We start from the raw sequence: 26,611 nt of genomic DNA, 5'->3' as shown, positions 1-26,611 counted from the left end.
TGCTGATTATGGAATAAAATAGCCATTAAGTTCCAGCCTTTGAAAGGACTTAAAAAAAACTAGATGACCCTACAACTAATGTAGCATTGCCATGCTTCATTTCCCACTTGTAGGCCATTAGTGTAGCCTAGCTTCCATTGTTTGAGTTATTACCGAAGTAAGAACCTCAAGCGGTATATGATACCAAGGAAGTTTGATTGCTAGGTTACTTCTCTTTAAACATAAACTTATAGGTAGAAACGAAATCGTAAATTCCTTTCATTTGTTCCTTTGTTTTCCTATTTCTTGTACCCTTTCTTATAGTCTTAAGAATTGAATTCTTTAGTGTTGACTTTTATACTTTGTTTAGACATGTCTAATGTTACTTCAACAAAGTTCTTACCATTTTATTTATGTTGAATGTTTTGTTTCAACTAGATGATCTTACAAGAAGCTTCTAAAGTTCTCTAAGCATCGATCTATTCGAATGTTTAGGGTCTAGACTCATTCGAGAATTAAATGGAAAAAGATTTTAGGTTGTTAACCATTGGTAAAGCTGAGCGTTTAAACTCAATGCTTTATGATCTCTAAACTACATTGTATTTTGAATTCACAAGCACCAATTGGTTTGCCATTCGATTGATATTCGAAAACAACCATAAAATTCGCTAAAAGAAACGTACATCTTAAATTGCTCATTCTCTCTCATTTCCATGAATCGTTCTTGGATTCACTACCAATCGTGGAAATTTACTATTACCTTTCTAAAGGATTTACTGCAGTGTAAGATATTTAATTATAAACAATAATTAAAACATACATTGAAGCATGCAAAGTCTAAACATTTATCATGAATAATAACTTGAAAATTAAAGCAATCATGCAATTCAAACAAGTTATTAGCATTTTATTCGATTTTATTGTTCCGGCAGGTGTGAATAAAATGATTCCAAGACCCTAAAACCATTGAAGAATTAAGCACATTATGTATTTTGACTCAATTCTAAAACATTTTGGGTAAGCAAAAGCCTTTTGCTAATAGTCTAGAAACTACTCTTGGTTGATAGGTACGTCTAAGAACTATTAGGTAAACCTATCGATTTTTCCACGACATAAAAGGACTCCTTACTTATATCGTTGAGTTTCACCAAAACTAACATGTACTCACAATTATTTGTGTACCTTACCCCTTTAGTATCGACAAGTAACACCTCTCTATGGCGGAAAACTATTACTAAGATCGATGAAAAAAGGATATCCAAGTAAGTGTTATTTTGGCATGGCACCTTTTAACTCAATTTTTAAGTTTGGAACTTAAGGCTCTTACTATGTTGGTTAGATTTTAAGTGAACTAAAATCCTTAATCATGCAACACAGTCAAGCCACAATCTCATGCATATTTAAGACATATTTAAAAGCAATAAATAACTTAAAACATGCATAAGATAAATGTGATCTAGTATGGCCCGACTTCATCTTGAAGCTTCAACTTCAAAGTCCGTCTTGAAAATCTCCGTGGGAGGCGCCATTTTCTTCAAATAGGATAAGCTATAATTAAACTAATTACAACTATTTGATGGTACGCAGACCATATTTGAATTGAAAAACAACTTTGGTGCTTTAGACCAATTACATTCAAATTAATGGTACCAGACCATATTTTCTATCCTATTTGGGTCATACTAGTCACTTCATAACCTGCAAAACAGTACATATACATTATATACCATTCACCCATTCATTATCATGAATGGCCCACATAGTTGATTAGTAAAACACGTTATGCATCACATAAATATTTGCAGCAATTAATCAAGGGCACCAATAATCTACCAATTATTCAGTCCTTATTAATTCTAATCAAGTTGTTTAACCTTAAAGGATTTGTAGACCTAATCAAGAGTTTATGACTAAAATTGCTCCCACTTAAACCAATAAATTCATATGCTTTACTAATTTTAAACATAAAAATGTATTTCTAGTCTAACTGGAAACATACAAATTTAATTAAAATTTAAAGCTCATATAAATTTATAATTGAATCCATTTAATTTAATTTATTTTCAGTTGAATTAAATGAATTTAAATTAATTCAAGGTTTAATTTTAGTAAAATAATTAGTATAAATAGAATTTATAATAATTATAATATTCAAAATTAAAACCCGAGAAAACAGTTTAAATTATTAATTTTAAAATTAATTAAAACGTTTCCGAACTGAAAATTCAATATTAAATTTAAGAACGACTCAATCGTAACACGACGAGGCACTTGGGCTTGCGCCCAAGCCCCATCGAGTGCACGAGGCTTAGTGCCCCTCGACTGTTCGTATAGCAACACGCAAGCAGGCCACACGCAACGCAGCATTGCAGGCCACGCTGCGCGCGCCTGCTTGCTCGTCGCGCCTACTTGCCTCCATTGCTTTGTGCGTGCAAGTTTTATGAGCGAATTGCATAAAATTAAAAAATTTCAATTTAAAATTAATGACAAATTAATAGATCATATTAATTTCATAATTTTAGGGCGAAAAATCGAAAATTTATTAATCAGTTAATTTCCGATTAACATGGATTCAAATCTAGGTCATAAAAATTAAAAATTTAACATAAATTAACAATTTTTATGGTGGATTTTAATCATTGGTACCTAATTAAATTATTAATTAATCATGAAAATCAAATCAATTCTAAATTTTTCGAATTTCAACAAATTAATCATAATTACAAATTAGGTTGTATAATTAACAAGTCTAGGCATTCATAATTGTTAAACATATACAGTAGGTCAATCAAAAACTCAAGATTTATCAACAAGAATCGCAAATACTTAATTTAACATCTTAAATTTACAAACTTTTGCGTTCGAAAAACTAAAACCTCCAAAAAGTCATAGTTAGGCTTCGAATTTGGGAATTCTGGGTTTCGACGAAAAATAGTATTTTTGTCAAAATTTTAGAATGCCTTTTACATGCGGAATTGGATGAGTAACGAAGAAACTGCCGAAAAACTGCCGAAAAACTGCCGAAAAACTGCGTGCATATAATTAAATAAACGCAATTTGCAATTAATTACGAAAATTAATCACCCCTTTAATTCTTTGCAAATTTGTAAAATTTAACCATGTTCATGCAATTTAGATTATGAAAATAATAAGAGGCTCGTGATACCACTGTTAGGTTATGATACATATGAATAAACATAAATCATGCGGAAAAACCATAAAGCCAGGAAACATATTATTAACACATAATCATTTAGCATAATTCAGATGCATACACTTTGTAGCGTGCCCTCCCTAGCTGCGTCCGAATCAAACAAGAACAAGTCTTTAGGACTCCAAGTGTCGTCCCTCCGTAGATAGTCCACAGCACGTCCGGATCCGCCTTAAGCTTGACCAACTAGAATCGCCCTTAAGGTTCCTTAGATTTTCGGCTATTTGGGTGCAAGTGTTTGGCTGATTTTTGCTTAAAAATCTTACCTTGAATACTTCAATAATCGTCTATTAAATATGTGACCCTAGGCCTATATTTATAGAGTTTATGGAAAGGAATTATAATCCTACTAGGATATGGATTTATTAATTAGAATCCTATTTGAACTCTAAATAATAAATTTAATCTATTAGGATTAGGATTTAATCATTGCACGAATTCCGATAGGATTAGGATTCGTTATGAACACGAGTGTCGCACGACCACGAGGAACGCACGCACCTGCGCAGGCCTTGCGGCCCACACGAGTGGGCGCTGCCTCGCAGCCCACGAGCACACGCTCCAGCGCGCGCGCCTATGGCCTTGCTGGGCCTGGCCTTGCGCTGGGCCTGGCGAGGCTGTGGCCTTCGTGTTGGGCGCTTGGCTTGCTGGGCGCGGGCCTGGCTTCGTATTGGGCCTTCGTCTGGCAAGCCTCGTCCGATGCTTAATATGTACGATGCGCTTCCGATTAAATTCCCGGTTCCGGAATTCATTTCCGATACGACCAATATTTAATATTTCCGATTCCGGAATTAATTTCTGTTTCGAACAAATATTTAATATTTCCGTTTCCGGAATTATTTTCCGATTCCGATAATATTTCCGATTCTGACAATATTTCCGTTTCCGGCAATATTTCCGATTCCGGCAATATTTTCATTTCCAATAATATTTTCCGATACGTACCATGTTTCCGTTTCCGGCAACATCTACGACTTGGATAATATTCATATTTCCGATACGATCCATATTTCCGTTTCCGGCAAAATCATCGTTTCCGGAGTATTCATTTCTTGCTTATGACGATCTCAGCTCCCACTGAAACCAATATCCGTCGATTCCGAATATCCATAGATGGAGTATTTAATGCCATTAAATACTTGATCCGTTTACGTACTATTTGTGTGACCCTACGGGTTCAGTCAAGAGTAAGCTGTGGATTAATATCATTAATTCCACTTGAACTGAAGCGGCCTCTAGCTAGGCATTCAGCTCACTTGATCTCACTGAATTATTAACTTGTTAATTAATACTGAACCGCATTTATTAGACTTATCATTTAATGCATACTTGGACCAAGGGCATTATTTCCTTCATCACGCCCACGAGGGACGAGGTCATGCATTAGCCTCGTGCTTTTTCGACCCCCTCACAGCCGGCAACCTAACTTTTGGGATCTCCTCCAGAACTAGCTCCTCTGAAATGGGGAGGACGTTGGGGTCATGATTTTCTTCCCTAGCCTCGCTCTGATACCTCCACTTGTCGAGGTTCTGTTGTTGGAACGTTCGGGCGTGCGTCGGGGGCTAGGGGTTCGGTCACTCCACCTGTCTCTCCTTCTCGCTGATCGCCTACTGACCTCGGGTCGTTCGTCGGATCTACTTGAGTCACCTAGCCTTGAGTGAACTGATGGTCTCAACCGCTGAGCATCGAGCTTCGGATCCGATCTTTCGGGACAGTCGTTTTGCTTTGGAGGGCTGACGGAGTAGGCGTTGGCCTTGCGAACCAATCTGGTTGCTGCTGAGCCCTTTTTTGAGTATCCCATGTGCTTTCCATCCACCTCGACGTTAGATGAGTTCCTGTCATGGGAGGAAGTTCTTGCTCGGGTCTGGGAACCTCTTCATTGGGCGGCATGTTCAACCGTCGCCTAGTTCTCCTTGCCTCTATGCGGTCATTTGCCAATCCTTGCTCCTTCTCGTTGAAGAGGAAGTTTTGCATGATGGTCATGGCCGCTTTGAGCTCTTCCGGGGATGGAATTGGTGGTCTTGCGGTCGTAGCCCTGCTTGGCTGTGACCTCGCCACCGACCGTGGCTGCACCTCCGCTTCAGATTCTGAATCTGTGCGGACTATCATGTCATCATCATTGTTGTTGACACCGTTGTTATCCATTTTTAGAGAAAAGATGGTTGATGTTTTCAAGGCTTTGAAGTGTTCTTCCCCACAGACGACGCCAAATTGTTCCGGTGTTGAAACAATGGGCTTCGAATGAAGTCCCTTTGGAATGCGTTGAAGATCTTGCTAGCTTGAATGAGTTGTGTCTGAATTCACCTGCACAATAACAAGGTTACTGGCCTCGGGGGTGTTTCCGAGGAAAGCCCCTCCGATGCCTAAGTAAGAACGATGCTCGGATTCTAGAGAGAAGTTCTCTAGAGAGTAGTCTTAAGGCGGTAAATTGGACGTACCTTGGGGTATGAGCCTTGGCGGCTTATTTATAGTGTTTGTGTAGTAAATGCTCATAGGTCATTTATTACTAGTGGGCCTTGGGCCTTTGTTGGTGGCTGATCAGCCACGTTGAATAGAAGTGGGTTTGATGTTGTTGTGTGGAGCCATTGGGCTTTGGACTTAGTGGCCCAATTGGTATCCAATTGGGAGCCCAAACAAGAAATATTAAATATTGTTCGAATCGGAAATGAATTCCGGAATCAGAAAACGAATCGGAAGCGCGACGTACGAAACGATCGTCGGACGACCTTGCTAGACGCAAGGCCCAACACGAAGCCAGGCCCACGCCTAGCGAAGCCCGCGCGCGGCGAGCAGCAAGGCCAGCGAGGCCCGCGAGCAGCGAGCAAGGCAAAGCCAAGCCCGCAGCAAGTGAGCCAGGCAAGGCCCAGCAGCAGCGCCCATGGATGGGTCGCGTGCTGCCAGCGCCTGCCTTGGGCCGAGCCGCGCACCACGCCCATGTGGGTTGCGTGTGTGTGCAATGCTACGTACGACCGAATCCTTGGTCGTTTAGGATTGCTTGATTAATCGTTTTCCTAATTCCCCAAGAATTAAATGTTTGTGTGTTTAATTAAACATTAAATTCTAATGGATTAATTTAACTAGAAGTCTGATAGAATTAGTTATTTGAATCCTAGTGGAAGTCTAAGTCCATATTTCCTCCTTATAAATACGTGGTTCATGATCACAATTTATACACAACATTCAATAAGTATTCATATAGTTTAAGTTCAAGAACGAATTTAATAATTTGCACAAAATTAATAATTAAGCTTTCGAATAAAACATAAAACCTTAGATAATATTCTAGTTAATTGAATCTAAGGCGGATCCGTACGTGCTGTGGACTATCTACGGAGGGGCGACATTTGGAGTCCTAAACTTGTTCTTGTTCGGTTCGGGAGCAGCTAGGGAAGGCACGCATCACATGTATGTATCCTAAATTATGCTAATTGACTATGTGGCAATTAATTTGGATTCCTGGCTTTATGGTTTTTCCGCATGAAATATATGTTTTATATTTGTCATAACCTAACACAAAGAGATTAGGAAGATTCAAACATGAATCTCCTTTTCATCAAGAAATTGAATGTTATTAATCTAAATCTACATAGAACAATTGGATATGGGATCTGTATTGAAGTATCATTTTAGAGGAAGAAGTTTACCTTTTAAGAGGAGTATTGTCTGTCATAGTTAGTTTAAATTTATGATATAAGAATGGGGTTGAAATTATTGGAGATAAGAAGTGAATATATCCAATTCTATCTTTATGTTACATTTGTTAAATGTAAATACGAAGTATAAGATTTTCCAACCTCTACAATTTACACGTTTGCAACACTTAATGAAAATCCTCATCTCTAATTGTTATTTATCTGAGTAGGTCTCGACCTCAACCCAATTTTTTCTTTTCCTTTCTTCTGCCTACTCTTCTCATATATACACCTGAGAAAGATGTGTGGTATGCTCGTGCAATTGTGCGGCAGGTGGTGTGCATGGCACAAAGGACGACGACAAATGTGCCGAGGGCAACAACAACCACTAGGATGAATAAAGATGCCTTAAATTTCATTTTTTTTTTTAAAGTTATCTGGTTGAAAGGTAACAGAAAGGGGGACTATTTTGGGAAGGGATGGGTAACAATTGGGATTATTATAAATTAATCAATAGTTGGGATTATTTGGTGAATACCGGTAGTTCGGATTATTATCGTTAAATGTTTCCTTTAAACAATCAAACAATTAAATTAAACATACAATAGTGATGATGCCTTTTGTTTTTCTCGTGTGGATCCCATTGTTATTTTCATTTGTTAACAATGGTGTTGATGACGTGTTGTGTAATAGAGAGAAGATATTGGGAGAAAACAATTGTGTATCTTTATTCCATGAAAAATGAAAAAAATTTCTATAGGGTAAATGGGTAAGGTTGGAATTAGAATATAATTATACAAAAAAAGGTTGGAATTAGAATATAAGTATATGATGTTTAAAATATAATATGGTTTGTTCAAGGAACAATAAAAACTAAAGTCTAAAATATCCTGAAGAGATACTAGATATATAATGGGCACCTATATATACAATATTTTAAAACATTAATTAAATATTTAAGAAGAGTTGTACAAAAATATTTAAATAAAATAAAATACCAGAGATTTAATGTGGTGACAAGTAACATGTAAATTTTCTTGTTTTAGAATATTAGTATAGATAGATTAATCTGAAAATGAATTGCATAACCCCTCCCAAAAACACAAACGGATCCGCATCTTTTTTTCCTTCCATATTGTTGGTTATTTTTTTTACGCTGTGGTTTTTGGATGAGGAAAAAAAAGTACCAAAAGATCTTGTACGCACTACATATACAATAAATTTATTGTATAATGGGACATAACTTTTACTCACTTTTTGGTAACTTTTATAAGAGCATTTTGTATAATAGTTAGTTTACACTATGGTTTTTGATCATTTTTTATTAAAACAAAAAATTTTATCACTAAACAATAAATAATTTTTATATCGAAATAAATTTTTTAAACATTTTAATTTAACTTTTATTTTGATTTACAATATTTTTATTATACGCACGTTAAATAATAGCAGATGCATAAAAGTACTCGGAGACTATGTTATTCAAAAATCTATCTATTACATCTATTACTTCTATTACTATATACTAAAAGAGACACCAGGAATGCCACGTGTCAATTCCTGGTGCGATTTTTCCCCGCCAAAAACCCTTTTCTAAAAAAAAATATTTACTTTATTATATTTTTATTTTCTCTCCTTTTGTATAAATGTTTATAAATAGATTATTAAATATGACATTATTAGACAATTTTGGTAATATTTAGTCAGATAGCCATATCAATAATAAAAAACATTCTTACTCAATGTTTTGCTCATATTAACCATATCAAACATTTAATTTGGTCAAATCATCATATTAAACATATAAAATATATAATACGTAATAGAGCGAAAATTGGAGTATATGATAAAATGAGTATGTTCGAGATTTATTAATTACGCAATAGATTTAAGGGATTAATATTTCAGTTAAAAAAGATGGTCAATTAATAATTTTCAAATAACCGTGCGTGCACGGGACCTAATCTAGTTATACTAAAAACAAACACCGAGAGTGACACTTGTCACTTTACCGGTGAAAAAAGTTTCCGCCAAAACTTTTATTTCATTTTTATTTATTTATTTATTTCAGTTAACTTTGATTGAAAAGATTCATTGTGGTGACTGAAAAATTTATAATTTCGTATTTATTCAATTTTCAATATAAATTTTCAACTGTAATTTATTTTATTTCTCAAAATAATATTTATAAAATCATAAAATATATCATAACTTTATTAATCTTTTGAAAATCTGCTAAATCTTTTAGGCTGTGTTCTATTTTATTTTTGAACAATTTTTTATTACTCAAATATTTTACAAAAATGATAAAATATTTTTTTATATTAATATCCGTGCGTGCCAGTATCTAATCTAGTTGTTAGAATATTTTCATTAATCCCTCTTTAAAAATTATTAAAATAAGAAAGGGCGTCCGGCCTTCGTCCGCCCTCCTTCCTCCAAATTGAGGATTTAGGAAAAGGATTTGGGACATATTCAATCTTTTACAGAAAAATCGAATTTCAGAGTCAATCGTTAGGTAAATTGATTGCCTATTGTATTTTGTTCAACTCTTTCGATTTCAATTTCAGATTGGTTGTTTGGTTTTGATTTGGGGATACCGCACTGGGTATGTATCTTATCTTTAGTTTGTTATCTTTGATGGAATTTTGTTAATTGGAATTGGGACTTTTTGATCAATTTCAATGCAATCGAATGTTTTTTTCACTTAGGGTTGTGATTATTGAATGCAACAGTTGAAAATATGCAGAGCCAACTTGTGTGCAATGGTTGTAGAACTGTTCTTCTATATCCGAGAGGAGCTCCTAATGTCCGTTGTGCCGTCTGTAATACAGTTACTCCTGTCCAACCTGCAGGTACATCCTCTTCACGTGTATTCTTTATGGACTTTTTTACCCGGGATTAGGGGAACGGGATCTCCTTGAGGAAAGAACACTGCAATGGAATGGAATTAAACCTCATAGTACCCTACTTATTTGTATATGTTTGGGTCAATTCTAAAACGGGTTTTGAATTTTGTTCATAGTCTTTGTTTGAATTGGTTCGCTTTTGAAATGGAATCCATTTATGCACATACTCTGTACAATTTAGTGATAAAAAAAAACCGAGCAACCATATTTTTTGGAAAACAGTGGAAGTTAATGATTGATTGATCTTAGTGAAAAACTGAGCAGACTCTGTTCTGAATTCCGAGAACCTTCTTGAAAATAAGGTAGGTTCGCTGATGAATTTTATAGTTTGGTACACACATTTCTGGCAGCAGAAACTAGGCAAATGGATATGATAGATATTCAATTATGCTCTTTGAATCAATATAATAATAGTTGACACAATCACATAATTCTTTGTACAAAAATGTTTAGCACTTGTATTTTGCGGGTAAAGTTTTCCGGAGCCGTGAGTAAGAGCGAAACCTCATGCTGGAACACTAGAATGGGGGAGGGATTACTAGCTTTTGTAGGGAGGTGGGTATGATATTGTATAGGATAAGGGTGGAATAAGAATTTCTTTGGCATCGGCTCAATGGACAAAAAGGCCGACCAAATATTGGATCGGAGGGGAGTTATTACAAAAGTTCCAACCAAGAACTCGTAATAAACTTTTTAGTGTATTTCGGCTGATGCACGTTATTCAGAAGCAAAAGACGTACAACTGGCTAAACTAGCCGTCGCAGCTGGGTGATTAAATGCCACAAAGTCCAAGGCTAAATTCATTTAACAATTCATATTACAACTACTGATTGTGTATGTGTGTGGGGGGGAGGGGGGGAGGGGTTGGTTTACATAGATTTTAAAATGAAATTTACAATTGCGTCCCATAAGAGTTCGTACTTTGGAGGCAATTTATTACATCCTCATAAGTCATAAATAACTTTCATGAAAAGGTCCTAGTAAATATGACTAAACAATCATTTAGTGGTTAGTCACCATACCACTATTTTTTTTACAATATGGTGTAGTTATCCAGGAAAAAAGCTTATCACACTTGATTTTGCTACCAGAAGAATCATTGTCAGCCTTAAAAGCATGTAGACTAGTTTGTATGTAGTCTGTTTCTTTGTTTCAACAAATCATAGAACTTTCACCTAAGGTTGTTCACTTGTCGAAAACTTTGCATCTTTTCGCATGTCATTTAACAAAATTTCAGTCCCAAATCAAAGACTTACCAAATCATTGCTTGAGATATCAAAATAAATATAGACGCGAATTCCATGCTCACCCTCGTTGAACCTGTTGTTAAGCTCTTGAAGTTAGTCCAGTTCAAATTAATGCCACATAGAAACATTTTTCCCCGAAAGCGATGAGGATTTGTGACTTCTGCAAACAAACATATGGATCTTCTACGGGAAGCACACTTATCATCCATATTAGGAACTTGAATCTTATGTTTAGCACAAAAAGAACATACGACAAATTCCTACCCATTTGTGATCTCTTATCTTCCGAGATTGTACATTATTAAAAGAAACAAGAGTATTGGTATTAACAATATTTTGGTCCTTTCTTTGCAAAACATGACTTCTAACATTCGTATCCAAATATTTATAACATCAAATGTGTTAATTCACTAAATAGCTCCAATTGATTGCATTTGCCATGATCTTCTTTATACAAAGTTTAAGATAAAAGTTTTTATTATTGATTGCAACATACATTTCATTTGGTTAACTTTTTTATTATGTTGGACTTTGTGAAAACCAGTTTAGGGGTAAGGTTGCGTCATTTAAACCCCCACACCCTGCCTCATATTAGGTTTACGTGGTGTTATTTGATTTCCAAGTTTCCAAAATCATGTTAGAGACTGGTAGGGATGGCAATTGGGCGGTGCTGGTACGGGGACCACCTCCTCTGTTCCCGTACCCGCCAAAGAAAGTTACACCCGCCACCTGCAGCGAGTATATTTTTCACATCTACATCCGCTTAGGCGGGTATATTTCTAAAATCGTACCCGCTCCACCACCCAAGTGGACATCCCTAATATAATAAATTCTTGCTTTCTATTTTTTTGATAGCATATCCTGCTAATAGGCCCATACACAACAAATTAGCATCCAAGATCCAATGATGCAACATATTTTTCAATATTCTCATAGTTCTCAAACTAAAAATAAAACAATATTTCTAGAACGTTCTGAATTAAATTAGTACATTACATAAACACGACAAATACCAAATTAATAACATCTCCATAAATTACTTAAATCAATGCACGCTCCCATATTCAATCTTAAATCGTCTTTATCTTCAACCTCAGTCTCAAGATCATGGGATATATATTCAACACCTGCAAAAAAAAAAAAAGATTTTCAAGACTACCAGAAATTAACATAAACAAACATAAGACAAATGAAAGTTCATTAATTGAAAGCTGCAGATGACAAATCAAATACATATTAATACAGAAACCAATCAACCAACCAGGGTGCTGCAAATTATACATTTAAGCTAAAACCCAGCAGAATTCAAGCAATCTTGCGTTCCCTATATCTAACATCACACCCAACCATCTAAAATTAGTTAGATGTATTAAAGTAATTTATCTTCCTACATCTAACATTACCCCCAAACATAAAAAGTTAGTAATATAAAAAGATCAACAATAATATGTAACTTCTACCTTTCAAATACGGAACATGAATAAATTATCAAACAAGATCCTCTCTTTTATCTTATTTGATTTGGTGCGGCCGTGAACATATCAGAATTTATGTGTATGCTTTATTTTATTGTTAATCTTAATAGGTTTTTCAAAAAATTTAATCACTAGCCAACAAGTTATTATAAAAATATTATTCTTATGATTGATGGAAAATATCTAACCAAAAATTATCAATTGATGAATACTCAATGACCTCATTTCTGGATAAAATTGACCTTGAGGTAGTGAGAGATGAACCGGGGGGGGGGGGGGAGGTGCACGGGCTACACGGACGACGGAAGATGAACCTCGACGGAAGTAGTCGGAGAATGTACAGCTAAAGTAGGAGACTAGGAGAGATAAAAAGGAAAAGAAGACTACAAGAGTGAAGACTGAAGAGAGGGAGGCGTGAGTGGGTCAGTGTGACTAAATAAGAAATTAGGGTTTTGCATCCAAATGGGCCTATATTAATATGGGCTATAGTGAAGTTGTAAAATAAAAACAAAGAATGCGGGTATAATGCGGACGGGTAGGACGCGGGCAGTTGGATACGGAGCGGGTAGGCGGGTATGGAGCGGGTATGAGCTTATATTCCATCACCTACCCGCTACCCATGGCGGATATGGATTTTCATATCCACACCCGTCTACTACCCGCCAAAGTTCTACCCATCCTTTCCCCACTGGGGCCGGTGCGGTGCGGTATCCACAAATTTGTACCCACCTGCCATCCTTAGAGACCTGTAGATTGTCAAATTTTTCATGATTTTGAATTGTAAGCATTAATATTTAGTAGGCCCTTTTCATAGTTCAATATTAATCACAAGGTTATAATTTCCCCTTTAGAATGAAGCGTATAGGATTTGACATATCTTTCTAAGTTCCTTAGATTAGAATTTTATTTGTTGTTTGTGCGGCTTTAATATGCACATTAATTTTGGTCAATCAACAATTAATATCAAGAATTTAATCTTTCAGTGGGTATCCCCTTGTGGATTTTTGTTAATCCAATTACCTCCCTCATTTAGTTTACCCTCTCCTTTTGTCATTTACCTAACCTTTCGATCATCATTTATATCTTTCACCCATCAAGGATCTTTGATGATTATTTATGTATCTCTTCCCTTCTCTATTATTGCTATCACTTAGTAGGGGTATGTTATCGCAAAGTTGGAATTATCTGGAAAGAGCGACCATGTAGGGATAAGAGGTCCCATTTTAGGTTGATGACCATCAAGGATTATCCTAAATTTCACTTAGTGGACATAGAAAGCAAAGAGGAGGACACAGTAGATTATAATAAGCTACAACGACAACCCAATCATTGAAAAAGAACTGAATTCTATGATGACTTAATTTCTGCTAAAGTCGTGTAGTATAAAATTATCAAATTTCATATGTGACAAGGTGGAAGAAGACATGTTGAGAGGAAGATGTTTTGTTGCCCGAGTAAATAAAGAGGAAAAATCTGCCCTTTTCAATAAAAATCATTAGGAAATGAAGTTGAGGGAACAATTGGAGGAAAGGTCCTAGTATTGCTCACTAAGAGCTTGCATTTGATAGTAATAGTTAGTGAGTGGGGGTACTATGACTCAATAAGGGTTAATAAGATACTCACTCCAATTTTTTTGGTTGGTTACAGTTGAATTTTGTAGTAAATGTTTGAAAATTTTGATCTGAATTTTAGCTGTTACAAATATCAAAACATGTCATGTGAGATCTTGTTATTTTGTTGGATTTGTCTCGATATATAGTTTCAACATATCAAATTTTATACTCCCTCCGTCCCAAATTAATCGTTACACTTATCATTGCACAAAGTTTTTGGTGATAAGTGGTTGTTTGGTTATCAATTTTTATTTTATTGTAAAAATATATTTGATAGGAATTAGTGGGTACTTTTTTTATTGAATGAAAGAGGGTGTGGGGACAAAAAAAATTTAGTGGGAAGAGAGAGACAATATAATAATTGTAGGGTCATTCCTAATTTAGAAGTGTAACAACTAATCTGGGACGGACGAAAAAAGAAAGTGTAACAACTAATCTGGGACGGAGGGAGTAATTTTTTCTCATACGTAATAGAATATATTAATGGTCGAAGGCATGCGTTGGAGACCGTGATAAACAAAATGTAACTAAAAAATTGGAAGGGAGTAGTTTTAGAGTTTTCATGGGGTGGAGTTTTGTTTTGTTTGTTTAGTTTTTGGTTTAATTTGATTTTGCAGGAAAGTTTTAATTTTTTTTAATAGTTTCCCCCTCCCCCAAATCCCACACGCATTTGATTGTGATCTATATTGCATAAGTCCAATCATGAATAGCTAGATGATGAAAAGAACAGCCGTATGTGAAGAATCCAACCAATGTATATGAAAATGCTATGTATTCGTCTATTTCCAAATAAAACAATAAGTAATACTTTCTCCGTTTAAATTGTAACACTTGCAAGGTACATGTTTATTAGGGAAATAGGAAGGGCTAGTAGCTGTGGATAACGTGAAGTGAATGGGTGACGGCGGGTTTGGTGGTTATGGGCCATGGATGGACAGTGGGATTGATGGGGATGGGTGTTGGGGAAGGTAGTAGGAGTTGTGGTCTGATAAAGATGGAGTTATTTGATGGTTAGTAATTAATTTTGGGTTGATATGTGGAATTTAAGGGTAAAATCGCTAATTAGTGGATAAACGATGCCAAATAAGGAAGTGTTTTTATTTTGTAGAAATATCAGAAATAGGCAAGTGTGCAATTTTACCTTTTAAGGGAACATAGGAAGTAGAATAGAACAAACAAGGAGTACAAATGGAGGACTAGGTTGATGACGTATTATAATTAAGAAGATTTAATGGAATTGAATAGGCTAAGGGTTTGAATTTAAAATCTAGTATTTGTAGTTGTGTATGTGATAGTTAGGCAAGATTAATCAATATGGATAACTCTCTTTTAACTTAAACTATGGTAGCAACTTAAGCTACCTTTATTGTTTCGAACTTTTGGTGAATTTTAGACTTAAATCACCTTGACAATTTGTGGTTACCAGATGGACAAGAACACCCCAACTACTTTTAGAAGGCTTTTGATCACCCCGTTCTCTTTAAGTTGCAATGTTTGACTTTTACGCTTGCTAATGCACATATTTGCCTATTAATATCTCTAATTGCGTATAAGTAAAAATTACATATTTTCGAAATATAAATCGAGATGAATTTAACAAAATCTCACAGGACTATATTTTAGTTTATGTATAAATCATCAAAGCCTGTCAAGGAGACTATATGAATATTGTAAAAGTCAAAATGTTGCAACTAAAAGAGAACGGAGGAAGTACTATACAATTTCATATGAAGGCTCTTGCCCTCATGCTGATTAGTTTTAACAAAATATTTGTCTAGTTTAATCCTCTTCAAGGAATGGTTAAATCATGTTCGGGTTAGAAAATGAACAGAGGTTTGCAAGCTTGTCTTCCCAAAAGATGATTCTGTTGAGTAGCAACTATGAAAATGGTGGATTTTTATGTAGTGGGCTGTGAGTATGTGTGCTCACACTGTACCATGTACAAAATGGCGTGTCCTATTGTTTCTATGTCTTAAATTTCTAGGAAATGGTGAAAGCAAAGGAAGACTGGAAGAGAAGAGAAAAAAAAAGGTCGTGGGGGAGTGGTGAATGGTGGTGGACTGGTCGTCTGTTGGATGTTGGATCAAAGGCTATTTGTTTCATGCTTATTTTAAGGTCTTGGTAAATAGAACAATCTTTAAAAAAGCGCTGAAGCGCGAAGCTCTAGGGCAAAGCACTTAATTAGGTTTGAGCGAAGCGTTTGTGATTAAGTGCGCCGAAGCGCGCTTAAGCGCATGAAGCGCAAAAAACGCGCTTTTTGACGCTTCATTGAAATTCTTTTTTTTAATTTTAATTACTCTACATTGAAAGATTTTTTTATATGTTGTTATTGTGTTTTGGACCACTCCTTTTAATCCTTAGCATAAGACAACAACCACAGCAGCCGACCCTATCTTCTTGATAAACTCTATGTTATATGCTTTATTTTTGTTAAAACACAGAGTAATATATTTATGGAAGCAAATCTGATGTTTGTATATTTTTGTGGTTATTTTAGTAAGATATACTTCCTCCGTCTTTTAATACTCGCAACGTTTGGACTTTTGCCACTATTCATATAATCTACTTTGACTATTCGTAGTGTTTTTTGTATAAGATAAAACATAGTCATGTGGGATCTTGTTAGATTCGGCTCAATGTGTATTTTCAAAATATCAACTTTTTATAATTTTTGCATAAAGAGAATTTAAGATATAAATGATCAAAGTTGTGCATTGGCATGCGTGAAACTAACAAACGTTGCGAGTATTAAAAGACGGAGGAAGTATATGCATAATAGTAAAAACAACCTTTAATTCTTAAAAAAGTGCGTTTCAGTTCTATGAAGCGCGCGCCTTGCGCTTTCCCTTTGCGCTTAAGCTCTAGGACTCATGTCGTTTTAGTGCGCTTTACGCTTTTTTACACAATTATTAGAACCTAGGAAGTCGGTTTCTTCGTTGCGGGGTTTGCGGCAAAGGATCAAGTCTCAATGTTTCATAACACTCATTTTCTGTTCACCATTTTGTTGATGTGCATGGTAGATGTTTGAGAGAGGAGCGTCTAGAGGATTAAACGAGGACTATAGGCAGGGAACCAGGGATGGAGGAAGTCAATGTCTCTTATTTACTATATGTAGATGACGCTTTTTTTTTTGGCAGGTGGATCATGAAAAGATGTCCGTTTCCGATGGAGCCAAAGATTCATTTGTTCTTTTGGCTGTTGGATGTAATGGACTAAATCAAAATGACTCTTAAAACCTCTTCGCTTCCTTTCCATGAAGTAGAAGATGGTCTTCCTGTTGTCGTCCCGTTATCGCTTTTGGGTCAAGTGGAAACAACCTTTCTGCAATTGCAGGCGTAAGGTTGCGTGCACCCGACCCCCCTTACTCTGCTTCTTGCGGGAGCCTCTTTGAGGCAATGGGGTAATGATAATGATGAATGAAGTGGATCGTGAAAAGTTCCCAATTTGGCAGATTTTTGCGTTGATTTTTGGGCCAAACATTAATCTATCAAAGTGTGTATTGGTATTTAAATTCTGCGGAGTTTTCTATTTTAGTAGTTTAGTGTAGTGTGAGATCTGTTTTTTGGGTTATGATTGAATCCATATCCTTGAGCCAGCTTCTCGAGTAAGAAGCAACCTAAGCAATGGTTGGTTAAGTTGTAACTCTAGCAATCGCAAACACACAAACTGCCTTTTTTTTACTCTTCTTAAAGGCAATCCACACTTGAAACTCTTTCTGGAACCTGTTATCTCAAGAATATCAAGAGGGTGAATGTTGGAACTTAGAAAGTTAGAAGGTCTATTTTTTTGTTGGGATGGACAATTACCTTTCTATAGTCTTGCTTCTCTAGAATTTCTCGTTACTATCCATTCATTATTATTACCCCGTTGCCTCAAAGAGGCTCTCGCAAGAAGCGGGGTAAGGGGTGGTCGGGTGTACGTAACCTTACCCCTGCAATTGCATAGAGGTTATTTCCAATTGACCCAAAAGTGACAACGTGACGACCATCTTCTACTTCATGGAAAGGAAGCGAAGAGGTTTTAAGAGCCATTTTGATTTAGTCCATTACATCCCACAACCAAAAAATTAAATGAATTTTTGGCTCCATCGGAAATGGACTAAATTTCTCTTTACTATCTCCCTCTTTTTATTATGTCCGATGGGAATAAGTTCGAGAAATTTTTGAGGGATATTTTATGGTGCAGGGTTAGTGTTGAGAGAACTTACCAGCTGATGTAGTGAGATTTGACATCTCGGCTTGAAGGAGGACTAAGGCTTATGAAATTAGTTGGGAAAGTAGTTCTGCCGTTAATCTGCATGTGACATCGTGTTATCCAGATCCAATAGGGATTACTCCAAAATGGGCGGGATGCCTCAATTTTCTCTTTTGTTTGTTTTAATATTGGAGTAGTCATTGCATTGTTTTTTCTTAATTGTTTTCCTTGGTTATATAATTTCTTCAGATAATATGGCGCTCAAATTTCCGCTTTCCAAGCTAGTATTATTTGGGTTCTTCACTTGCGGAAACATTCCCATGAGAGGAAGATAGATGAGCTCATCTTGATAGTCATGGTTCTGTCTGTTCAATTATCGGAGGTGGAGGATCTAGGAAGTGGGTTGATGATTATTTTGGTCATCTTTTGTGTAAATCCTTCCTGGGTTGTTTAACTTTGCCTCCAAGGTACCCCCTTTTCCCGGTTCACTGATTTGTTTGGAAGGCAAGGGTTTCTTTTAAGGAGACTTGTGAGGATTGGGTGGACGTTGGCATTAGATAGAGTTGAATGTAATATACTCCAAGTTACCTCCTTTTCCTGGTTCACCAGATATGTGCATTATGTGTCGTGTCAATAACTAGTCTTGCTTGCATGTCTTCATTGTGAGATGGCATGTAATATTTGGAGGAGGCTTTTTGGTGCGTATGGAATCTTGGGTTTTCCCTGTACTTATTTTTGGAGCTGTTGCAGATTCGCTTTCTGAGTTCTGGAAGGGTAAGGAGAAAAGTTGCTGTGGCGGAATGCTTTTATTGCGAGTCTGCGGTATCTGTGGTTTGAGAGGAATGCACTTTTTTCTTGAAAATTTTCTGACTAGTGATTTTCTGTTGGATAGAAGTACTTAGTATCTTTGTGACAATAAGCGGTGTTATTCTATAGGAGAAATTATTAGAACTGGGCTAATTAGTAATATGTGTTGTGTGTTCTGAGTTGTGAGGAGTCTGAGGACACCTTGTCCTCTATCGTGTATCATCTGCTGACAGTTCATCTGTTAAATTTTATTCTTACAAGAAAATAGGCTGCAGTCATGCAGTGTGCTGTCTGTTACTTCCTTCGCTTAGTTTTAGTTGAAATGTTTTGCATTTTCACTTTTCACCTTTCACACACTGTACTTTGATTATCTTTGGGGATTTTTACTTGAGAAAAAAACATTGTTGGAATCTTGTTAGATTCATCTCAATGTATATTTTTAGAATATTAACTATTATAATTTTTACTTATTTGTAATTAAAGATAGATATTAATGATTGAAGTAATGCATTGGCAAACGTGACAATAAAAGTGTTGCATCTAAAAACTAACGGAGGAAGTACATGCTTGATCGTTTCTTTTGCACTGGCATTATGATTTATATTCTTTTAGTCTACTCTTCTATTCTATGTTTTAGATGACTGAGGAGTGTTATGTTGAAAGGTTTATATTACCTTTATGTTTTAATATTTATACTTATGTGCCGTCATTGTCTTCAGGAATGGTGTCTTGTTCTTTTCACCTTAATATTAATGTTCATTCAGTTCAGATAAGGCCTACCAAGGTCTTTTTACGAAATTATAACTTCTTGTCAGTTCAGATTGGCTCGATAAGTTTAGATAAGGGGAAATAAGGTGAAAAGAATGGAAATTTAGTGCTCAGTTTCATGGACTTGCATAGCATCTCATTTGTTGATCTGTTCCTTGGCTGCAGTTTCATTTTCTGGGTTAATTAATCTAATGGATTTGTTTCTCCAACAGGATTGGAAATGGACCAGATCATATGTGGGTGTTGTCATACCTTACTCATGTACACTCGAGGGGCGACCAGTGTGAGGTGTTTGTGCTGTCACACTGTGAATCTGACGACTCCAGGTACGAAATTCTGTATCACTTGTATGAGGATTGGAGAATTTCTTGACAAATGTCCATTTGCGTAGGCGAACAATCTCACTTATTAGTGAGGCCAATTTTCTTTGAGATTTAGAAGCCAGCTCTTAGTTTTACTTCTGAGTATCCATAGCTTAATGGATAATCTTGGAGATGCAACTAATTCATTAATATTGTCAGTGTCATTAACTCGTCCTGTGTTGTGTAACTCTAGGGGCATTGGTTTCTCTTTGTGCTTTAAAAAAAATAGAACTTAATCATTCATTTGCTTTCGCTAAAAGTACTTGTAGCTGTAAATGTCTTGATGCTCTTCTTCTCTTTGGAATATGGGATCTACCTCATGTTGTTTGGAACTCATGGAATTCGTCACAAATATTTGCCTTAAGAAGTGAAACCAGACCTGATTTGTGGTTCTAAATCTTATTGTGTAATCTATACCTAGTATTTAAAAACCCACACCATAAACACAACAATGCCACATGTCATTCTCCTTCCATATTTTTTTAATGCCACATGTCACTCTCTTCACTCATAGTGTCACATGTCATTCTCCTTTCATAATTTTTTGGTTTAAACTTAAAGGAATTAAATAATTAAATACGGAGTAAATCAAGCCATAATCACTTTTTGCAAAGGAAACGTCAATCTGCTCGACTTCCACAACTCCCCCTTCATCTTCAATCTTTTATACTCCGTATATAATTTCCTTAAACTTCACTATTGGTAATCAATTAAAAGCCTTTATCTATACTAATATATTAAAAGGCGTTCTTGAGAACGTATACGTGTCACGTATATCCCTCCTTATTACGCCACATCACCATTAATCAACATCATGACATGTCATTGACAACCAAAAAACATGTAGCAAGGATCGAACACCAGACCTCTTTGTTAAATGTTGCACTTCCTACCATCTTTTTTTTTGGTGTTAGCACCCGGTTCACCCTTAGGGCACTTCCTACCATCTTTTTTTTGGTGTTAGCACCCGGTTCACCCTTAGGGCACTTCCTACCATCTTAACCAACTACAACTTATATTATATTTTCTATATAAACATATATGTTCTTTTTACAATAAATAACAAATTGAATAAATTTGAATACAAAAAAAGGGAATGATTACTTCATTCATAAATGTACAATTATTATTTTCCTAGGTTAAGCCTCAAAAATAAAAATACATGCCCCGGGTAAGAGAAGAAACATTTACTGTGGTTGAGTAATTATAGAACAATATACATGCACAAGGGTGCACCGTGAACTCTCTCACATTTTCTCCTTATATATGAGGAGAAAATGTGATAGGGACCACCAATGGGTATACAAGTTCCATTGGGTGTACGATGCACTAATAATGTCCAGAGTAATGAATCAACTAATGATGAATAAAAGGATCCGAATTTGTTTTGATTTTCGGATGTGGGGTTTCAGCCTGGGAAGGTTGCTAATCGGCCACTAATCTTGTGTCACTCCCATTATTCTACGACGACACCATTTATGTGGGAATATATTTACAACAAATAAATCCGAATAAAAGGCAAAACCCGGGGCAACTCCCGGGCCACACACTAGTTATGTCATTATATATAGGTATGTACTACTACATTGCTATTGCTTCTTGCCGACATGTTTCAGTTGGTTGTCTGGTAAGTGGTCTATCGTCGGTGCTGCATTATCTAAAAGTTGGCTTTGCATGTGGTGTTACTTGTGTACTCCCTCCGTCCCTTAATACTCCACCTTTTTGACCGGACACGCTTGCCAATGCACAACTTTGACCACCAATTTCTTTAACTACATATTATAAAAACTTATAAAAATATTAATATTTTGAAAATATATATACTAAGATGAAGCCAACAATATTATATACTAACATTTGTTTTCATATACTAGAAATAAAATAGGGTCAAAGTGAATTATGTGAATAGTGCAAAAAGTCAAAACAAGTCGAGTATTATTTGGACTTCTATATTGGTGGGTTTCCCTACTTCTATTTTGAAGCTAGGCATAGTAAGTTCATCCAAATGGACGAGACTCACACACTATAATCAGATATGAAATATCAATATTTTGGTAACCAAAAATATCGAAAGACGAAATGTTAGAAAATTAATCCAGGTTAAAGAAGGGGAATGCATAGAACTTGCGTTTGTCAGTATTAGAAACCTGAGCATGGTTTTTCTCTTGCTGAAACACAGTCTATAGATGATGTGTATGAGATGAGACCTTATTGTCTTCTTTTTCTGTGGGGGGTTGTAGTGGGGAGGGGGGTGGGGGTTTTTCTTTGTATAGGCGTATGACTGATTGATTCTAGTCTGTCCAGTAACTCATGGCGATTTATGCTGGTTGACATGAAAGCCTTTTTATTGATATTATTCTGTCAAACATCAGTACATGTGGTTACAGAATGAGTTAGAAAAGAACCCTCTGAAATGTAATGGGATATACTGCAATATCTTTTCACATCCGTACCCAACTTATACGTTCTAGAATAATTGTTTCAAGAATTTCTTTTTAGAGTGAAAGAATGTCTAATTTATTACAATTGGAAGTTATTTTCCATCGTCATTTCTGTTTATTTTAAGCTGATTATTTTACTTATACATACTATTTACAACAGTAAAATATTTCCTTGAAAATGTGGCCGAACAGGTTAGATCCTACAATGCTACAGATAAGGAGTATTTTTTAAAAATAAAATAAAAGAGACAATCAGAGAGACGACTTAGGAGAGTTCTTCATTTTCAGTACACCTTTTGTCTCTTTTTTATTTGCCACATTTGATTGGTTTTTGTGAGAGTTCTTTAGGCCAAATGGGGCAAGTAAAATGCATTTTGGGTCTGTTCTTTAACAGTGTAGAACATTCAAAAGCTTTCTGCATCTGTCGTTGCATTTGAAGATACCAAGTAAGACAGGGAACATTAAAAAGAAGGAGAAATAACTGAAGGCCATGATGTTGCTACTGGAAAAAAGGTTTCATACTGACATTGTGGCTCCTTTTGTTTTGACGGAAACACCTTTCCGGAAAATGAATTTCCTATTTTCCTTTGTTGTTTTGTTAAGGGTGAAAAACAATTTTCCCAAAAGTGGAAAACAACTTTCTCTAGGGGAAAAACAACTTTCCTTTTGAAAAGAAGGAATGCCACATTTTCCACTCTAATCCATTACATTTCCTTTTCTCTCATCTCATTTCCACTTCTATGTTTTTTTTCTTTATAATTTTTCTTTTAAGGAAAGAAACAAAGGAAAACTATTTTTCCCTTTGATGTTTTCCCTTGAAAATTGTTTTCCGTGGAAAATCATTTTCCTTTGAAAATGTTTTCCATTGAATAAACGGAGCCTTTATCACTGTGAAAGTTCGTGGTATTCTCTTTCCTTGGTTTGAAGGATTTAATTCTATAAAGACAACCTTTTCTCTATGTCGATTGGGTTAGCAAAGGACCTTCCGAAATGTTTGTAAGGTATAAAGTAGAGGCAATAAAACAAGCTGGACGTGGGCTAAGTTAATGCCACTTTTTGATGTGGAACTTTTTATGATTGCTGTGTTTTGATCTTGTTTCAAGTCATGTCATTCCTTTTCTGTCTCGTTTTTCAGTCAGTTTGAATTTTCATTCCCAAATTGAGATTCTTTGAAGTTCTTCAATTTTGAGGAATGTTTTGTTCTGCTTTATAGATTCTTAGTACTTCTCACAAATTTATGTTTGATGTGCCTCTCTAAATTATCTACTTCTTTTTATTATTTTTTTAAATTTATCACGGTAAGGAAATCTTTATGCATATTGGATTCTGGACTTTGCACTTTCTGTTATTTTTTGAAACGATATTCTCATCTTCATTGAAGTCTCTAAGTGTGGAACTTTCCGTTGATAATTTCCTCTGTATCCTTCTATTTTCTGCATGTAGTAGCAAACCAGGTTGCCACAGTGCGGTGTGGAAGCTGCCAGATGACACTTATGTATCCTTATGGAGCTCCGTCAGTTAAATGTGCTGTTTGTCAATATATCACAAATGTCGGAGTAAGTTTGTCGGTTCACTCGTTGCCATGCTAAGGATTCTTTTTTCTTTGGTGCTTTTCTTTTTTCATGTATCTTTATGTTGGTTTCACTGAAATTTAAATCCCACTTTTATTGGGGTTATAGTTGAGGTTTAGTCATGAATTAGAATTTCCAAATCCACTTGAAAAACGTGTCATGAATTCCATCAACATACTGAACTTTGCAGCTGTAGAATTATGATATGAAAAAATGGCAATTGTACATGAAGCCTGCAAATTGCAATCATTTAAGATTATGTGCCTTCTAGTGGTAATGCTGCACTGTCTCAGAGTCAACTCTCTCATCATTCATTGTTATGTTGTGTGATCCCAGATGTTAAGATTTGATTGATTTCTGTTTTATTTTTTTCAAGAACTAGGAGAACTCAAATCATTAACCTGATCAACGTGTCTTCAATTTAAACTGTGAAACATTGCAATATTCTGGAAAAGTTTTTCTGTGACGATTTTGTATCAGAAATTAGCTGAAACTAATCTGATGTCGAGCTAAATACGGTCATGTCAACCTGGTTGTAGTCTGTTTAGTGGTAGATCAGATTTTTGACCAATTGATATTCAAAGTGCCTGATTTTTTTTTTTTTTTTTTATTCAAGTAACATATGCCTTTATTAAATTCTTTTAATTAATGTGTTCTCCAGACCGCAAATGGAAGTTTACCAAGTTCCATTCATAGACAAAATGGTGTAGCTACCTCATCATCACCTTCCCCAGTAAGTGCTAGAAACGCAAATAAGCAGTAAATATGACTTTCTATAGTCTATTTGATGACTGTAGGTCATCTAACAGGATGAATCTCTCTTCCTAAACTAGTAACATTATATGGCTTCTAGTTCTGTTTGTAAAATTATCTTGTTGTATTCTTGCTATTTAAAATGTTGGTAAATATCTGTAGACACATCTTGTCTGTATTTATTCATGTCTAAAATGCCATGTTATTGTGTATTATGCAGTCTATCCCGCAGTCCCCAACTCAAACTGTGGTCGTAGAGAACCCTATGTCGTTTGACGGAAGTGGTAAATTGGTAATGTTCTGTGCTTCCGGCCATGAATTTATATGTAACTTTGGTCTTCCTGGGCAAGAACTGATTTTGTTTATTGTTAACGTCTGCAGGTTAGTAATGTTGTTGTCGGGGTAACTACAGAAAAGAAATAATTCAGTCTCTCTACAGAACTGATTTTGTTTATTTACATTAATGATTTGCATTCTTCTCTGAGCCCCTTGTTTGTCCATGTATTTGATATGTTTTAAGCAATTAAGTGCTTATTGTGAATGTTGTAATTATTATTAATCTCGTTGGAGGGGTTGTTTAATTTTACTGATCTCGGTTATTTTGTGGATTCCATTTGAATATATGTACAGTAAAATCTTAAACCGAATTTGTATCGTATGACATCTGATTATGGAGATGGTCGTTTGAAACTTTGAATGAAATAGAGATTTCATATTCTCTTCCATATTTCGATATCATTATGTGCACTTTAATTTCTCTTGCTGATGTTTGTCTGAGGAGTAAATTATGACGGTTCGCTTTATGGTTAATAATTTGATATTTATTTTAATTATTGACATTGGTTTAAATTTAACTATTGTTAGGATTTTTTAGTAAATCCTTTTCCCTGTGGCTTTTTAGTAAATCCAATCCGAACGGCTTAACATACAGGAAACATACTTGATGAAAACTGAAGTAACAGAAAATATGAGAAAGAGTTGGGTTGCCCTAGACGTAATAGAGATTCTGGTTGCACCGTAGTTCATAATAGTGATATTAGAGGAGTTCAAATTGTAGATCAGAATATAATCAACCTTTCAAGACTACTTTATTTTACTTAAGGCGTACGATGCATGCATCTATCTCTCAAAATTCTAACTTTCAACTTCTTCCCTTTTTTTAGATGTGTCATATTGACTTTATGTTCAATTTACATATGTAAAGTTAATCCTATCTTGTCTTTTACTTGTATAGGTAAGGTAAAATGAACGATTTTCTTTAATATTGCTTAAAGAACGTTAAATTTTCCAAATTTGCCACTTTATAACATATTTCCTACCATATTGTTCATGTTAGCATCAAAATTGGTTTAATTTTTTTTAAATTTTTTTTTTATCAATTGGTACTAAACCGCCAACTGAAATAGCGGTTAACCCAAACCGCTATTTCAATTACCGGCTTAGATTTCAACCATTTTCTGGCTGCAAACTGGAAACACCAGGTTGTGAGGTATCATGCATACAAACCCGCCAACTCAAATGGCGGTTTTGTTTTAAAGCAAACCGCCATTTGAGTTGGCGGTTTATATCATTGAACCGCCAATTCAAATGGCGGTTTGCTTTAAAACAAAACCGCCATTTGAGTTGGCGGTTTTGTGCTGACTGGGAAA

At 35.5% G+C, this 26,611-nt stretch overlaps 1 protein-coding gene across 7 annotated transcripts; it reads left to right on the top strand.

The window, feature by feature from the left end:
- Nucleotides 1-9,183: 9,183 nt before the first annotated feature.
- LOC110788438 (protein LSD1) lies at nucleotides 9,184-25,687 on the top strand. Of its 7 annotated transcripts, none has more exons than XM_021993077.2 (7): nucleotides 9,184-9,340; nucleotides 9,558-9,677; nucleotides 20,048-20,161; nucleotides 24,082-24,194; nucleotides 24,871-24,942; nucleotides 25,183-25,254; nucleotides 25,344-25,687. In XM_021993077.2, exons 2-7 carry the CDS (start codon nucleotides 9,566-9,568, stop codon nucleotides 25,383-25,385), a joined length of 525 nt encoding a protein of 174 aa, XP_021848769.1. In that variant the 5' UTR covers nucleotides 9,184-9,340; nucleotides 9,558-9,565; the 3' UTR covers nucleotides 25,386-25,687. The 7 variants fall into 7 exon arrangements, with proteins under 7 accessions (XP_021848769.1, XP_056684263.1, XP_021848770.1 ...); XM_021993078.2 differs by having other exon boundaries at nucleotides 9,209-9,430; nucleotides 24,085-24,194; XM_021993076.2 differs by having other exon boundaries at nucleotides 9,216-9,430.
- Nucleotides 25,688-26,611: the final 924 nt, after the last annotated feature.

The sequence above is a fragment of the Spinacia oleracea genome, chromosome 5 (assembly GCF_020520425.1).
Source record: "Spinacia oleracea cultivar Varoflay chromosome 5, BTI_SOV_V1, whole genome shotgun sequence".
Classification (NCBI taxonomy): domain Eukaryota; kingdom Viridiplantae; phylum Streptophyta; class Magnoliopsida; order Caryophyllales; family Amaranthaceae; genus Spinacia; species Spinacia oleracea.
Note: the sequence above shows the minus strand (reverse complement) of the source record. Positions and strands in the feature narration are given on the sequence as shown.